The sequence below is a fragment of the Talpa occidentalis genome, unplaced genomic scaffold (genome assembly GCF_014898055.3).
Source record: "Talpa occidentalis isolate TD23 unplaced genomic scaffold, MPIMG_talOcc4v2.1 talOcc4.12, whole genome shotgun sequence".
NCBI classification, from domain to species: Eukaryota; Metazoa; Chordata; class Mammalia; order Eulipotyphla; family Talpidae; genus Talpa; species Talpa occidentalis.
Genome location: NW_023601212.1, coordinates 62,993,866 through 63,010,668, shown reverse-complemented (window position 1 = coordinate 63,010,668; position 16,803 = coordinate 62,993,866). Strand labels below are relative to the sequence as shown.

Genomic DNA, 16,803 nt, shown 5'->3' with positions numbered 1-16,803 from the left:
ACATTTATATAAAATCAGAGCAAGAATAATAGATTAGCATTGTCCTGATAATGCTCGATGAAATAAGTGGAAAGATTTGTGCTGAAATACACTTTGATCCAGGATGGGATTTTTTATGTTGATTTCCTTGTAGTAAGGATTATTCAGCTCCAGGTAAAAAGGACAAGTTAGAGCAAGTTTTAAGTTTAATTAGCTAGATATACTAATTAGATTTTTTTCACATGATTTGAATTTCAAGAATATTGCTTGCTGGTCTGGGTATCAGTCTCAATGTGGTCTCTTACTTAGTTTGATTATGTTTGATATCAGAAGAATTTCACTTTGAGAATTCTGGAAACTGGCCATGGAGTGAGAGGGCAGGATGACCAGTGATGGCTCCCTGTGGACTCACCTCATGAATCAGACTTTTGCCCTGTGTGATTATGCCTCCAGTTTTCTGTTTGTTATTTTCGGCATTAACTAGGGAAGAAAGAACAAGCTCCCAAACATAAGCGCAGTGTGCCACAGGAAAGCCAGCAGCCAAATTAGTGTTTTACCCACGAGCAGAAATGATAAATGCTGGAAGACTGTTATTTTCTTTGGGGATTTTTAGTTAATGGCCATTCCCTAAGGGTGTGGGTATGACCTAGATTATCATCTTGAAATACAATATTTAAAATGGTATTTTTTAAAAAGAGACTTATTGTTATTATGAGACGAATATAGTATGTAATTCCCTCTAAAATAACTCAGTTACAAAGATATTTTCCAAATGGTTAATGTTTATACATTAAAAGCTTCTTAAAATATTAGATGATTTCTTGGTAGCTTGCTTTGGTTTTGTAATTGTAAAAGAGGAACACATCTTTCACAATCATTTAAACTCTGATGTTAAGTAAAAAAAATTGAGTCACACTATGAGGTTTACCATTAAAACAAATAAAAATATAATTCACTGGAAATACTGAGTAGATTTGGTTAATTTCTGGGAAGTCTTATTTTTAACTTTTCAATTAGGACTTTTTTTTTTTTTTTTTTGCAACTCAAAGATTGAGTTTTATTTTTGATACCTTGTCTCAATTCCATGTGACTTTTAATAGTGACCCTAATAAAATAGCCAGGGGAGATAATTTCCCAGGGAATGATAAAGAATGAGAAAAATGAAGTCACATCAAGCAGAAAAAAAGGGTGAAAGAAGAAAAGTGTTGCATTTTTATGGACTGATATTTCTAAAGTAACTTATAAGACAGGAACAAAAATTATGGCAATTGTTATAGACTAATCTGCCTGTAATACAGTGTAAGGTATATATAGCTTTAGCTTTAAAAGATGAAGCTACGTGGACAATAAAATAAATAATATGTAATTAGAAGTTTCATATAAATGCTAGACTGCTAAAAATATGAAACAGGAGTTTCAGAGAGAGCTGCTAAGGAAATAAATATCTGCTGCTTTTGAATCAGTCAATATATTAAGCCAATAATCAAACATACTAACATAATTGTATTTACAGCAAACTCTTGAAAGCAATCAAACAGAATATTTTCTGTATGCTCAGAATATAAAACTTATTGGATAAAATTAGCATTCACAAAGTTTATTTCATTTATCATACTCTTCTATTGAGTTATTTACTTACCTGAAAAAAAATTTTAAAATCAAGGAGTTGCCAAAGGAATGTTCTTTAAAGAGAAAAAAGATGACCCTCCTAGAGTTGCCCACCCAGACACCAGCCAGCATTACCTGGGGTTCGTGGGCTCAGGGAGGTAGCTCCAGTTGATGATCTGAGCAGCCACATAAAACTGCCTGAGCCGCGCTGCTTCAGCCCCTAGGCTCCCCCAGCCTGCCCCGCTGGAACCCAGAATCACTAGGACCCAGAAGCATGGGCAGTCAGGGGACATGGTTACTTTCCCGCACCTGCCCCCTGTCACCACCCTAGGACCTGGGTGGGAGAAAACGATGGCCCCTTCCTGAGTTCTGCACTGTCCCGGCTGCAGTGAGCTCAGGAAGCTGCGGGTGGCAGTGTCCCTTCTCTCCAGTCTCTCTGGCTTAACAACTGCTGCTGCCGCTTTGTGCTGTCTCCGCCTTCCCAGGCAGGAGGTTGGCTAGGTCGCTGCGGCAGGTGACAAGAGGCAGCAGGCAGAGGGAGAGAAACCCGACTATTGACTGTCTAGGAGATGGCACAGTGCCCAGGTGTTCAGGACTATATTCCCCCACTTTCACTTGCTAACTGCCCTTGGACTGAGCCCCTGGAGACCTTTACCACTGTTGGGACAAAAGACTACCCCAGGATGTGCCTAAATGGTATGATTTGCATAATTATCACCCTAACAACAGAAAATCTCTGGTCTGGGAAGTGGGAGATAGCCTTCCAGGCTTATCAGCCCAGGCTAGGGTTTGCAAGGTCTGTTTTCCATGCCTATGTAGAATAATCCTGCAAAATCCCTTTTTCTTTTAATTGCAAAGTTTTTTGTTTTGTTTTTCCTTCTTAAATGTATTGCCTCCTCTCTTAGAAACCATATAACCTCACTGGAGCGATAGGAGGTAGGTTCATATTCTGTGTATCCCTGAGTACACACATAATTAAAATTTATCTTTTAATTTTTTTTTTCCCCAGCCTAGAGACCTAGAAGGGTAAAAGAAAATTAACTTCCTCCCACTACCATCATCCATAAAACCTGCCTGGGCAAAGTTCACACTTGTCAGACCCTCTGCAATTTCTAATGTAATGGATTTCTACATTTACCCACATGACCCACCTTCTGATCTCAGGAAGAGTATCATACCCTGTTACTAGGCACAGAGATATTGTATTTTCAGGTGGTAAGTGATGTTGTTTTTGGAGTTGATGGGTTTGGAGAACAGGGTGCTTGGATTCACTCTGGGAAAGGTTTCATCAGAGCTCAGCTCCCCTCTCAGCTGCACACAGTGAGTTTCTCCATGAGAGAGACATTAATTCTATTTAAAAGAGCAAGTCTGTTAGGGAAAGGGACAGAAGAATAAAGGACACTTGCATAGACACAAGTGGGCAGAAAGAGCTGCCTTTTTGTGGGGGGCAGCATTAATTTTTATCTTCTTTTGGTAGGGAGGGCCTCATCTTGGTGGTTGGTTTGTTGTAGAATTTGAAAGGGACCAGAGATTCTACAGTGGGTTCAATCTCTATATCTTTCCCTTAGGGGCTGCACTCCTGACACTCCTTACAGCAGTCTGATATATGCTTGGATCTTAAGCTTTGTGATCTAGGCATTGGCACCTCAGGATCTTGGTTTCTATAGCTGGGTCAATGGCTGTGTTATTCCCTTCTACCCCCATTTCCTTGTTTGAGTTGGTTTCTAGTCTTGTGATGCCTCCTTTAAGTTTTCTATTCTTTTCCTAGATCAGTGAGGAAGCAAGGATGCAACAGGGGACCAATCTGGACCATTTAATTGACTTCTACCCATTCACAGTTCTTTCTTGAGAAAAGTTTTTGACTAGCAAAGCAGAGCAGAAGGCGTAAAGAGCTTGGTTGATAGACTCAATTTTAATCCAACTTTCTACCTGTGTTATCTTTGATAAATTATTCAACCTCTCTGGAATTCAGTTTTGATATCTGTAAAATAAGGATGATAATAATATTTTCCATGATAGGGTTGTTGGGAGGATAAAAGAGTACTTTTTGGAGGATCTGGCTGTTTCAAACTGCTTAAAGATTAGGACCTCCCTGGCAGTGCAAGAGGTTAAGTTTAAGCACTATGAAGTTATGGGCCAGCCGTTGGCAGCTATCAGCAGACACTGCAGCACTAGTTGGATCCCAGCCAGGGAGCTAACCCACAAGGTGCAGCAGACCTCTCCTGTCTCACCCCCTGCTCTCCTCAGCAGTGTATTTCTGTAGGTCTCCCTGTAGATCTCCTCACTCTGTCTCTGGTGAATCCTCTCACCCCTGGGATCTCTAGGCTATACCCCAGCTCTTATATGCATAAATAAATAACTCTTAAAAAAACTGCTTAAAGATTTTATTTTGTTGTTGATAGAGAATATGAGAATTATAGTACCTGAAGCGTTGTTGTGCTATTAGACTTGCCTTAGGGTTCTGAATCTATATTAGAGAAACTTTTTAAAAGAAGCACCGTATCCCTAAGTCCCATATTCTTATAACCTTTAGTTAGACTGTTTTACCATTTTTATTTACATGCTTACCAATGTCTTTCAGTTTACATGACATGTTCAAGGTCACACATTTCAAAGAAATAAGACAACTATATTGTTGGATCCTCTGTTTTTGTATCAGCTCCAGGTAATGTCTGTGTAAATTTCAATAGCCTCTTTATTAAATATGTGGTCTAAAGAACATGTGAAACTCATCTGTGCTTCTCTAAAGAACATGCAAGTGATGAAGTCTTTTTCTTCTCTGATTTTTCTCTGTATAGGAGACTGGGTTGTGTCTGTCTGAAGGGTTGAGCTGGAGTTGGGACAACTGCAATTGTGCTTTACATTGGTGATAAAGCAATGTACCAGAAACAAAACAAAATATCAAAAAGAGGAACATGGCATTTGGAGGAGAATCCTTTTAATTACACATCTGAATAGTGGTTTTTGGGTTCTTTGAAGGAGGGTTCCTGGATGGAGGGAAGGCCTACAGTGACATATGCTTTCCTGTCTTGGTTCTTGGTCTTCTGCTGCCCAAAGGCTGCTCTGGAAGCCTCACAGCAGAGATCTTAGAGTCTTGATAAACAGCAGCCACTGGAGACTACAGAAGACCTTATAGGAATTCCTTCAAGTCAAAGACATGGCCTGCCTTCCAATACAGTAGAGGCATTTTAATTTCTCCACAGTCTGGCTTGCCAATGAATCAGAAGCTCCAGTGTCTGGCTAAATGGTAGTGCCACAGACTATTGTGGAAACATTCAGCCCTGGCTTCTGAGGCTTCTGTCAAAGGAAGAGGAGAGGTGGGGCAGGAAGAGGTAGAGGGTGAAGGGTTTAGGCTTTTGGTACAGTCTTTCTGCTGCTGTCCACTGTTAATCTAAAGGCAATTTCATGTCTTTATTCACAAGTATTTACAGAAAACTACACTGTAGTTAAAATCAAGTGTAGCAGGAAGCCTGATGTTTAAAAATAGGATCTGGTGGAGGTTCGGTGAGGTGACTACAGAAGGACGGTTCTCTGAAAATGAGACAAAATAAGATAATTACTTTTTCTCTAAAAGAAAGAAGGAAGGAAGGAAAATTCTCATCATATCTACCCCCTGAGACTCAATATTGTCTCCAGAATCCAGATATTCTACCTTCTAAGCTCCTTTTCTTAGGAAACTCACTTTCTCACTGAGATTTTTGGGAAAGAGAAAGTGTCAGATTATTTTTGCTTTCCTAGCAGATCCCATAGGAAACTGATTCCATAAAAGTTTATAAAATTTTACCAGCAGTTATGCCTTCTAAGTATCAAGCAAGACCACAGTGTAAATACTGCCTAATAGCCACTGATGGGAAGGCCCTATATCCTAAAGTCATTCTGTAATATTTGTCATATGTCATATTAGAACACATCTCATTTGAACATTTCTATCCTGAAGGAAATGGTCATCCTTATATGAACTCACTTTCTATTATCACTCCACTGCCATATCCTTCCCTGCTGCCACTATAATTTCCTTCATGGCTTGAAAAGCTAATACATGTTTAAAATTTAATTCATGATTCTATAAAGAAAAGTTAGACTTTATATTCTTGTTCTTCTACATTCTTTCATGCTGTTCTGTACCCTTCAAAAATATCTTCATGGGTAACTTACCTTAAGAGTTCGAGTCAAATGCAGCATTGGTAAAAACTCCGTATGTTCCTAGGTGGCTAAAGAAAAGAAACACAAGGAATGGCCTGTCATAAGGTGCTTAGTCCTTGACCACAGTCCTTGACCACATTGTTTCTGCAGAGAACATGATCACCACCACCCTGCTCCTGCAATTCTGCTTTGAAAGGGAAAGAAAAGTAAATGCCAAAGAGATGAGATCCTACTTAATAGCTCTGTTAAGTTATTATTAAGCTTTGGGTACTTAATAACTGCTATGCACCCTAAGGGGCTGCAGTCTCTTCTGGGTGAGAGGATCTTTACAAAGCTGCCAACCTTGGGCCTCCCTGATAGGGCAGGAGGTTGAGTGCGGCGCTGTGAAGCTATCCACAGCCTCTACAGCGCTGATTAGATCCCAGCGGGTCTGCGAGAATCCCACATGGTGCGGTGGCAAACCTCTCCTGTCTCTCCAGCTGCTCCCCTCAGCAGTGTATTTCAGTCAGTCTGCCTGTTCTGTTCCCCTTTCTGTCTCTGGTGAATCCTCTCACCCTCCCGTGCATCTGGCCTCTACCCCGGTTCTTGTATAAATAAATAAATCTTTAAAAAACAAAACAGGGCCTCCCCGGTGGCGCAGCGGTTGAGTGCTGGGTTGCGAAGCTGCCCGCAGCCTATGCGGCGCCGGTTCTATCCCCGGCTGCTCCCCGGCCACCGGAGGAGGGTCCCACATGGCGCGCAGACCTCTCCTGCCGCCCGCTGCTCCCCTCAGCAGTGTACTTCGGTCCTTCTGCCTGCTCTGCTCCCTGCTCTGGCTCTGGTGAATTCTCTCACCCTCCCGCGCTTCTGACTGTACCCAGTGCATGTATAAACAAAACAAACAAACAAACAAATAAATAAATAAATAAATAAAACATGCCTCTATTTAAAAAAAAAAATAAAAAACAAAACAAAACAATGCTGTCAACCTTATACTTGATCATCTGGCAATGGTTTTCAAAGAATGGTAGTACTGCCCCCTAGGGGCATTTCCTGATTTTCATCATGATCAAGAGTTCTACTGAGTTTTAATGGGCAGGGGTCAGAGGGGTTGGATGTCCCAATAGACATGACAGGAAACAATTCTCTTATACCCCACACAGCTCTTGAGTATCTACTCAGCATTCATATTGATGAAAAATCTCTGAGCCTGAGGCTTAACTGCTTTAAGATAGTAATACTATTAACTGCTAAAAAATATTGAGGTTTTTATTTTTGCCTGTTTTAAAATGTAATTACCATGTGGACTGAGGGAAGGCTAATGGGTTTTACAACTTTTTCCCAGAGTTGTCCGCCATGCCATTTAAGGAATATCAGATTGGTGTTAGGAATGCTTCTGATGCTGTTTGAATCATGAATACAATTCTACCCAAAAGTGTGAGTTTCTGATCACTCACAGCATCTGCTAGTGTAGTGCCCAAACTTCAGCATTTATTGCTATTATGCATCACTTTCCCTATTGCTATTATGCATATCTTTCCTTTATAACTAGGGCACTTGTTGATTTTTAAGAATATTATATGTAGCTAGGATATATTATCTGTGTATTTTAATTTTGACTTAGTAAAGGGAACATTGCAAAAGATTTGCTGCAAAAAAGGAGGCCTATGTATGATCATTCTGACATACGACATTGAATTAAAAAGCCTAAGTAAAAACAAAATTATCTAAACATAAAAATTTCTGTTTTACCTGTGAGGGTTCAAGGGGCTTTTCCCATCATCTGAAATAAGGGAAAAGGCACAATTAGTTTAGAAGAAAACAAGATGGAGAAAGGTGCATTAAAGGAGTGTATTGGGAACAGTCACTCCCTAAAAGTAGGACCGGTTTTAAACAAAATTAAATATTTGATAACATATAACTCCAGAGTACTTTACCTTTCTTTTCTTCCCTGTCAGTAAAAACCTCTCTTCATAACTCTGGTTCCTGCCTTTGGACTCTTAGCTATTTTTGGTGATGGTTGTTGAGATCTTAGGTCCTCCAAACCCTTTTTTTTTTTTTGGCATTTGAGGCCCCCTATCATTGCATCCTGTACGACAATCCTTCAGCTATCAACTGCACAAGCTAGTCACATAAACAAATCTATGCTGGCAGCAACCTGTCAGTCATCTCTGGATAATGGGAAGGGGATGTGGGAAAAGCATATTATGGCTAAATGAGTTTAGAAAAGGTCAAATGAAAAGGAACAAGTATATTAATTGCAAGTCATTATTGAACCTTCCATATCATAATGAATATGCATCTTGAATTTGTAGGATAGGGAGATATAGTATGCTACATTTTCCTATTGTTGGGCCATAGAAGCCTAGGAAGTTTAGAATCAAATTGGGATAGGTCAAGGAAAAATTCTACATTATCCCCAAGAAATTTTTTTATTATAAAGATACTAGAAGATATTGGTCCTTCTTGGTGGCTCAGAGGGTTCCCTAGAAATGTCTCAAAAGTAAAGAAACAACTTGGGGGAAATGCAGGAACAATGTATTCCTACATTAGAATCCAGGTCTTAGGAGTTTGAACAAACACACATGTGACATGGAAGTGTTATAGAGCAGCCCCGATATTGAACGGGTTCCTGGCTGTGGGTCCTCACCCGCACGCTTACAAGGGACTTATGAATACTCCACTACAGGCACACACAAAAGGTTAATAAAAGGTTTATTTACAAGGGAAAAGGAAATAAGGAAAATGTACAACTCAGGGAAAAAATAGGGAAATAAAGTCTTTAATGCGTCCTACCCGATCCGAAGACCTGGAAACCCAAAGTCACTCTCCGAGCTGGCCAGACGCTGCTAGCTGGTGGAGAGCCAAAATGGGGAACCCCCCAAAGCCCACGTGTCTGCCTTTTATCAACCTGGCTGCTTAACCCCACCCTCAGTTCCCAGCCACCTTCCCTTTGGTGGTGATGGGATTTGGAGTTCCCAGTGTCTTTGGCTTTGGCCTGGGGTGGGGGTGGAGTCCACAAAGCCTGTATGGAATTAGCTTTAGGACATCCTTTTCCCCCCTAACAGAAGGATTGGTTGTATCTCTTTGGTTTTTAAGAAGAGAGTTACTCTTTGTTGATTGTCCTAGTCACCCAATCACAGGGGTGTATAGGAAGAAAATTTAGAAAACCAGCCTCAGTGAGATGGTAGCTTCTCAAAGGAGAGAGCATAAGAGTAGGCAACAAGTGGTTCAGCCCCTGAGTTTTTTGTTTTTTTTTTTCTTTAACCTATATTGTTACCTTTACTTTAGCCTTAATTTGTGAAATTTTTTTTCATAGAAAAGTATGACATTTTATTTTGATTAGAAATGGCACAATTATTTTTTACTCGTTATGCATTCAGTTTTTTTAAATAAATTTTATTTTTATATTCCCCATACAATTGCAACCCCCTTATTTTGACCCCAATCCCTCCCCTCCCCGCCCCCTACCCCCCATAGAGTGTCCCTGGTTCATAGTTTTTTGTTGATTTTGATTTTCACTTTCTTATAGTTATTCATTTTCCTGGTCCCTTATTTAAGTTTTCTAGATTCCTGCTATGAGTGAGACCATCCGGTATTTTTCTTTTTCTTTCTATTCAGCCTCTGAGTTTTAAGAATAGGTGTTGAAACTCCTCAATTCAATTCCAAACTCCTCATTTCCAAACTCTGCCAGGGACTTTTAACATAGACCTTTTCAGTTATTATAATTTAAGTACTTCTGACCCTCCCCCTCCCAAGCCCCTGGTTTCTTTCATTTAGCAATGCTGAAAAAGAGCTCCATTAGCATATAAAAAGATTTCTAAAGGGGCCTCCCTGGTGGTGCACAGTGCTTCACAGCACTAGGAAGCTATCAGCAGCCACTGCAGTGTCAGTTAGAGTCCCAGCCAGGGAGCAGGCCCACATGGTGCAGCAGAGGACAGCTGCTCCCCTCAGCAGTGCATTTCAGTCAATAGGCCTGTTCTGTTTCCCACTCTGTCTCTGGTGAATCCTCTCACCCCTCCCCACTACCTCTAGCCTGTACCCCAGTTCTTGTATGCATAAATAAATAAATTTTAAAAAGGATATCTAAAGTTATCAGGATAAGTGTCTGGGGCAGCCATAAGAGGGATGTCTTAACCCTTAAGGGACAGTTCCCTTCTTTTATTCCTAGACCAGATCTATTTTTGATGAGCTGAGCACCCTGATAAACACAGGTTCCCTTACCGAGGATTTCATCAATTTTGGCCATTTTCCTGCTTAAACCTTACATTGATTCCTCAAGTTTTCATGAAAATGAACATGTCTCTTAGTTTGCATCCAAGTTCTTACCTGTTTCATTATTCACTTCTACCAGCCTTTTCTGAATTAGATGCACTAAACAATGGCCAGACCACTAGCCCAGTTATTTCACCTTTTCAGGTATTTTCACATACTATTATTTTTGCTGGGACTCTACTTCTATGTTTTTTTCTTGGCAAAATCATTCTCATTCTTCAAAGATCTTAGAAGAACCCTTTCTTACCCATCAATCTGCATTGGACACCTGTTTTGTGTTCCAGTAATACTTAGGCAGTACTTTTGTTAAACTAAGTACACTTGTATTAACACTAGTTTAACTTGTTTGTCTCCTTATCCTACTGAATTATACATTCTTAATATCAGGTACCATCCCTTTGGGTTCCACTATCTAGCACAGTTGACCAATACCTGACTTGTACATGAAAGAATGAGTGAAGAAAGTATGACACTTTTCCAACTAGATTTTGGTGACAACTAATGTTACCTAGACTAGAGGACCCCAAATGCCAGTGTGTAATCTAGCTTCATCAGAATTTGGAGGAGGGAGAATATTTTTAAAAATTTAGATTGCTCATTTCCAGATCTCCCTACATGAGCAGCTGTATTTTTGTGAAGTTCTGTGTTTTGGTAATGGTGATTCTTATGGGTAACCATTTCTCTAGATCATTTATCTTGCTCCTGCTTTCTTTTAATGTAAATATTTTCAAACATGAACTACTGAAGTTGTGGTTGCATGGCCCCACCCCGAATTACACAAAAGAAGAAAATAAGGAGCACCTTCTTTCCTATTTACCTTTTTGTCTGAAGCGCTTTCTGAGCAGAGCCAGGAATGTTCCACCCATCACCAAACCTGTCATTGAAGCCACTGCTCCTCCAAAGTAAGCTAGGGCTTCCTGGATAGTGAGTGGTCCCACTGCAAAACACACACACACACAAGCACAGATGTAAGTGTACTATGCAAGGATCCTGAGGACTCTACGATGGGAGGTCAAGTAGGATCACCGAAGTGCTGATAGGCATAAGGGAAGATCTGAAGTCATAAAACCACTGCAGAGGATGGGAAGCAGAGCCAGACTTTATTCCTAACACTTAGCTATCACAGGTGATTTTCCAAAGGAGTCAGGGGAAGGACCCAATAAAGAGAATTAAAGGGTAGACACAAGAAATGGAAGTTTGAATAATAAACCATAGGTAGTTTTGGGTGGTGATGGTGGGGCAATCAGACAAAGTTATGCAACAAAAACTGGCTATAACAAGCTGCTAGAGAACAAAAATGAAAAAAGCCAGGAGGGCCTCCCTGGTTGTGCAGGGGTTAAAGTCTCAGTGCTATCATGCTATCTGTAGACACTGCAGCAGGAGTTCAATCCCCAGTGAGGGAACTGACCCCCATGGCACAGCAGATCTCTCCTGTCTTGCCCGTTGCTCCCCTTAGAAGGGTATTTCAGTAGATCTGCCTGTTCTGCTCCTCACTCTGTCTCTGATGAATCCTCTTACCCCCTGCATCTCTGGCCAATTCTTGTATGTATAAATAAATAAAAATAAATCTTAAAAACAGATTCATTAAAAAAAGAAAAAGAAAAAAGGCAGGAGATGAAATAAGCCTTATAAACAGGTAGAGTTCATTAAGGCAGATATATGGTATTTTTAGAGGTATAGGAGAGACAGTGGTTTTCTAAGACAATAAATTAGGAATTTGCATGAAATAATATCTAAAACAGTTTGCAACTTTAAGATATATTACACAGAGATCATAAAGAAATGAGAGGAAACATGCGAATCTGAGCTCTGAAAAAAGTGGAGAGCGTTGGCACACAGTCATTGAATTTAATTCCGACTGCTCTATATAAGGCAAGGAGAATCTGCTTGATTAATTATGAAACATTTATGAAACACAGGGTAAACCCAGTGATACAAAACGAGACTACACAGAAAAGAAACACTGATTTTATTATTTTCTGTATCAAAATGACTTTCTCCCTCTCCCCCCCCCCCCGCCCCACACAGGCTCCATGCTTAATTTAATTTTATTATTTTCCTTTATGTTTTAAAAAAATTTTTTTAAATTTACATCATTGATCATTTTTAAACAATATTTGCTTCCCCTCACCTCTCAGGTGTAATCCTCATAGAGTTTCCTTCACCAATGTACCCGTGCACCATCCCCTCAGTCCCCTGTGCTCCTCCCTCCCTCCCTCTGATCCCTCTTTCTTCCTTCTCCCCTGCAGGATGTCTCTGATTTATAATTGTCTATTTTTGCTTTGTTGTGTTTTGTACTGTTATTATTTTTTTTACAGTGATGTCTTATTTGGTTCCCCTATATACCTGCTATAAGTGAAACCATCTGATGATATTTTTCTTTTTCCTTCTGGCTTATTTTACTCAGTATATACTTTTTTTTTTTTTAAGATTTATTTATGCATATAAGAACTGGGTACAGGCTAGAGGTACGGGAGATGAGAGGATTCACCAGAGACAGAGTGGGGAACAGAACAGGCAGAATGACTGAAATATACTGCTGAGGGGAGCAGTGGGCAAGACAGGAGAGGTCTGCTGTGCCATATGCGTAGCTCCCTGCTTGGGAATCGAACTTGTGCTGCAGAGGTTGTAGATAGCTTCACGGTGCTGTGTTTAACCCCTTGCACCACTAGGGAGGCCCTCAAAATGACTTTCTAATCCATAGGAAAAACATACCTTGACATATTGGCATGGTAGCTGACCACTGGCCATTCTCTTGACATGCTGTTCTCACAGAGCCATTAAGTAATTGACCCTCTGGACAATGGAAGCTGCAGGTTGATCCATAGCTGAAATTTCCCCAAGGGTTGGAGCAGTTCATCAGTATTGACTCAGTTATGTGTAGCTCAGAGCATTTGATGGCTGCAGAAAAAAATGAATGCAGAAAAAACAGACATGTAGAATGAAGATGAAAGAGATTATGGTTTCATGATCTCTAGAATCATCAGTAGAATGAGAGAATATAAAAGATCAGAAAGGAAATAAGCCACTTCCATTTAAGTTAGTTCCTCCAATATCACACATACTGAGATACTCACTCAGAGAATGACAGCCAAAGAACTAACATGGGCACAGAGTAGCATTCATTAAATGACCGGCTAAAGGACTGACCAGTCTTGCCTATGAAACAGCTAATTCCAAAATTTTCCTCCTAAAAATGCTGTTGTTCTAGATATTATTATCACTACTGGAAATTAGTTGGAATGTAAGTATGTGTTTATTAAATTACTTAATCACTCAGCATAGGTGGCCTTTGAAAGTTTGAACGAAGAGACTGCCATCCTCTTTAAATTATTTTCCAGGGAGCTCCGGGTTATTCTCCCCATTTTCTGGATAGGAAACTAAAACTCAGGATGTTTAATTTAATGTAAATAAATATTGAATGTAGTTATATTTACAAAGCACTGGTCTGTGCTTCATAGGAAATACAAAAATGAAAGAGACACAGCCTTCATGTAAAGGGTGACAGCTCTTCAAGAGGTATCATCCATATTTTACCTTTTTACTTAGGTCCCAATAAGGAACACATGGGAAGTTTATACTGTCAAATAATTAATAGAATAGCAACTTGCATTTCACAATGCATAATAGCTGGATTCATATTTAGCATACTTATTATTCTAACACAGTTTAGACATTTACAACTGCCCGCTCCTTTTCACATTACCTTTGCATGTTGGACCTACTGCTGTCCATTGTCCTGAAGGTCTGCATCTGAGAGCATCATCTCCCATGAGAGTGAATCCAGCTTTGCATCCAAAGTAACAAGTGGTATTCAAACCAAACCTTCCCAGGTGATGCCTACAGGACATTGTTCCCTGGTCTGGAATGATGAGAGCTGGACACTGCACCTCTGGAGTAAGAGCTGATACTCTGCCTGCTGTGCGAAAATGTTTCAATTTAGAGATCTCCCAGTGAAAAGGATAATAAATTATTTAAAAGTGTCCTTGGAGAGATGATTCTCTTGATCAGAAGGAAAAAGTAGAGGCTATGTGTGTGCCAATGTTAATGATGTTAAAAACAAAACAAAACAAAAAATTGGAAGAGTTGGTGCAGAAATAAAAGAGATTCAGTAGAAATTGAAATAGACATAGACCAATTGCTTGCCACAGCTACTTTACTGGGAGGTGGTACTCTCCTTTGGCCAAAAGTCACCATGAAATGTGAGGTATTAATGTCACTGGATTTGTTGTTATTAACTTCTGATGGGTCAGAGAGATAATGGTTGACTTCTATGCACCTGCATTTGAAGAACTGGACCAGTGAGTTCAACCTCCCTCCTTCTAGTCTCTCTGACAATGAAGCAGTGAAAATCACTCAATCAATTCAATAGAGCTCTGAGAAAAGGAGGTCAAAATTATGAAAAATAATTGATTAAGAATCAATATATTTTTATTCAAAAGTATGAAAGTGCTGGGCAGCGAAGCTGCTCACAGCCTCTGCAGCACCGGTTCGATCCCAGGCCGCCGGGAGGGTCCCACATGGTGCTACAGACATCTCCTGCCGCGCCTGCTGCTCCCCTCAGCAGTGTATTTCGTCAGTCTGTCTGTTCTGTTCCCCGCTCTGGCTCTGGTGTATTCTCTCACCTTCCCGCGCTTCTGACCATACCAGTGCTTGTATGAATAAATAAATGAATCTTTAAAAAAAAAAAAGTATGAAAGGTCCTCTCTCTCCTTACAAAAATGTTTAATATATAGGCTATGTTTCCTAGGCCCCAACAGATGGTCTACTTCATAATAAGAAGTGGAACTTTCATTGCAATAATACTATAATATGTTCCTGTCACATAGTAAGAGTTTATATGAGTGTTTGTTATTTTTGTTGAAGAAATTCCCAGAGGAAGAATTGTCTCAGTAAGCATATGCCATCTTACCTTCACAAGTTGGAGGAGGTGCTGTCCATTTTCCAGAAACTGTGCATTTAACATTGTCGAACCCCTCCAATTTAAAGCCTTTGTTACAGAAGAAATGACATGTGGAGCCAAAACTGAATTCTCCATGGGTGTTAGAACAATCCAGGCTTCCCTGCTCTGGGGCAAATAATTCTGGGCACTTGATGGCTGCAGAATCAAATCAAGAATGTCACAATCTGCAAGTTTATCTAGAAGCTCTGTTTTGCATCAAATCATTCATCTATGTTTTCCACAAATATTTACTGATTACCTACTCTGTCAACAAGTATAGTCAGCTGGCATTCCATAACAATATCACAGGTCTTTTATTACAGAGGACAGAGTAGGTATAGTGGGCTTGCTGAGAGGAGTATAAGAAGTCATAAAAATGAAAAATCAAGAACTTAAGCAGTCATACTCATAATCCTCTTCTCTCTAAACCTGTTAAAGTGTCTTTCTAGCCTCCCACATCTCTCACTATCCTGTATGGATGAAGTCCAGGAGTTCATCTCTGCCCTTCCTCCTACCCAAGACTACCTCCTGGTAGTGTCTTGATCAACTTCTATCCTAAGTTATTTATTTTCTCTACTTGGGTCCCTAGCCTATCTTTTAATACCACAATCCATAGCACAGGAAAGCTTAACAGCTCCTGGTCAAGCTAGGTTAATCCCTGGGAATTCCATAAACTGATCTTATGTGTTTTACCTATGGTTCTTGTCTCACACTCTCCTGAACTTCTTCCTACTTCTGCTGAGTAAAATCCCACCCATCTTCCAGGATCCTCTCCAAAACCTCTGCTAACGTCTACAACTTAATATCTCCTCAGAATACCTCCTCTTTTTTTTTTTTTGTAACTCATAATATCACGTGTCATTTCTTTTCTACTGGATGAAAAGCTTCTAAAACCCAAGAACCATGAATCTTGTGTTTCCCACAGCTCACAGCTGCAGGATCTCAGAGTTTGTGCTCAGCAATCATTTGCCAAGTAGACGAAGAGATGAACATTTAACTTACTAACCACTTCCCTCAAAAAATATTTTACATAAATTATTGCAGTTATATACTTTTCTTAGCATAATATTCTTCTCCTCCTTAAGTCCTCTGACATAGACTTTTATTTATCAACAAACATTGGATGATTAGCAAGCACAGTGATTATTGTTTCTTCAAAATTCAACGTTATTCTGAAAGCAATGCCTTGGTCAGGAAAGACTAATTTTACTTGGCTATTTTGCCTTAAAAATAGTTCTTGAATCTTTTGTAATGCCTCATAGAAAAGTGACATATTTTGTCACATATTCTGGCTAATGTATTTATGAATGACAGTTCACTCACCAAAGGATTGTAGAATTTTTTTACATGAATCCACTGAAAACAACCAAAGTAGCACATTGATTTTCAATTTAATACTCTCAAATTTTTGAGTTTCAATAAATCCATGCTTTGCAGTTCAATTTTATCAAACATGTATTATAATTGTTATAATCATAAACTCTAAATTATCTGTGAGAATTTTCACTACCTTGACTTTACCAGAGTCTCCCAATATTTCCTAGTTAAGCCCAAGAGAGTGCATAAAATCAGATGCCTGAGAACATGGGTCTTGTATCCCAGGGATTCAAGAGGGGTGCTGGGCCTCCCCGGTGGCACAGCGGTTGAGTGGTGGGCTGCGAAGCTGCCTGCAGCCTCTGCAGTGCCGGTTCGATCCCCCGGCCGCTGGCGAGGGTCCCACATGGCATGACAGACCTCTCCTGCCGGGCCCGCTGATGCCCTCAGCAGTGTATTTCGTTAGTCTGCCTGTTCTGTTCCCCGCTCTGGCTCTGGTGAATTCTCTCACCCTCCCGCACTTCTGACTGTACCCAGTGCTTGTATAAATAAATAAATAAATA

General features: G+C 40.0%; 2 protein-coding genes and 1 long non-coding RNA gene across 6 annotated transcripts in view; 1 reads left to right on the top strand and 2 right to left on the bottom strand.

The window, feature by feature from the left end:
* The window catches only part of F5 (coagulation factor V), a 70,681-nt gene extending 68,640 nt beyond the window's left edge, over window positions 1-2,041 (bottom strand). The window contains exon 1 of one of the 2 annotated variants that reach the window (XM_037506525.2): window positions 1,723-2,041. In XM_037506525.2, coding sequence (XP_037362422.1) covers window positions 1,723-1,880 — 158 coding nt within the window. In that variant the 5' untranslated portion in view covers window positions 1,881-2,041. The remainder of the gene's footprint in view (window positions 1-1,722) is intronic. The other variant, XM_054693490.1, reaches the window with a different exon arrangement.
* The window catches only part of LOC119241306 (uncharacterized), a 188,354-nt gene that overhangs the window by 92,863 nt on the left and 78,688 nt on the right, over window positions 1-16,803 (top strand). The window lies entirely within an intron of this gene.
* The window catches only part of SELP (selectin P), a 34,771-nt gene continuing 22,484 nt past the window's right edge, over window positions 4,517-16,803 (bottom strand). The window contains exons 10-16 of the mRNA XM_037506521.1: window positions 14,897-15,082; window positions 13,691-13,903; window positions 12,700-12,885; window positions 10,802-10,921; window positions 7,462-7,492; window positions 5,743-5,798; window positions 4,517-5,118 (exon numbers count right to left, since the gene is read on the bottom strand). Coding sequence (XP_037362418.1) covers window positions 5,744-5,798; window positions 7,462-7,492; window positions 10,802-10,921; window positions 12,700-12,885; window positions 13,691-13,903; window positions 14,897-15,082 — 791 coding nt within the window. The 3' untranslated portion in view covers window positions 4,517-5,118; window position 5,743. The remainder of the gene's footprint in view (window positions 5,119-5,742; window positions 5,799-7,461; window positions 7,493-10,801; window positions 10,922-12,699; window positions 12,886-13,690; window positions 13,904-14,896; window positions 15,083-16,803) is intronic.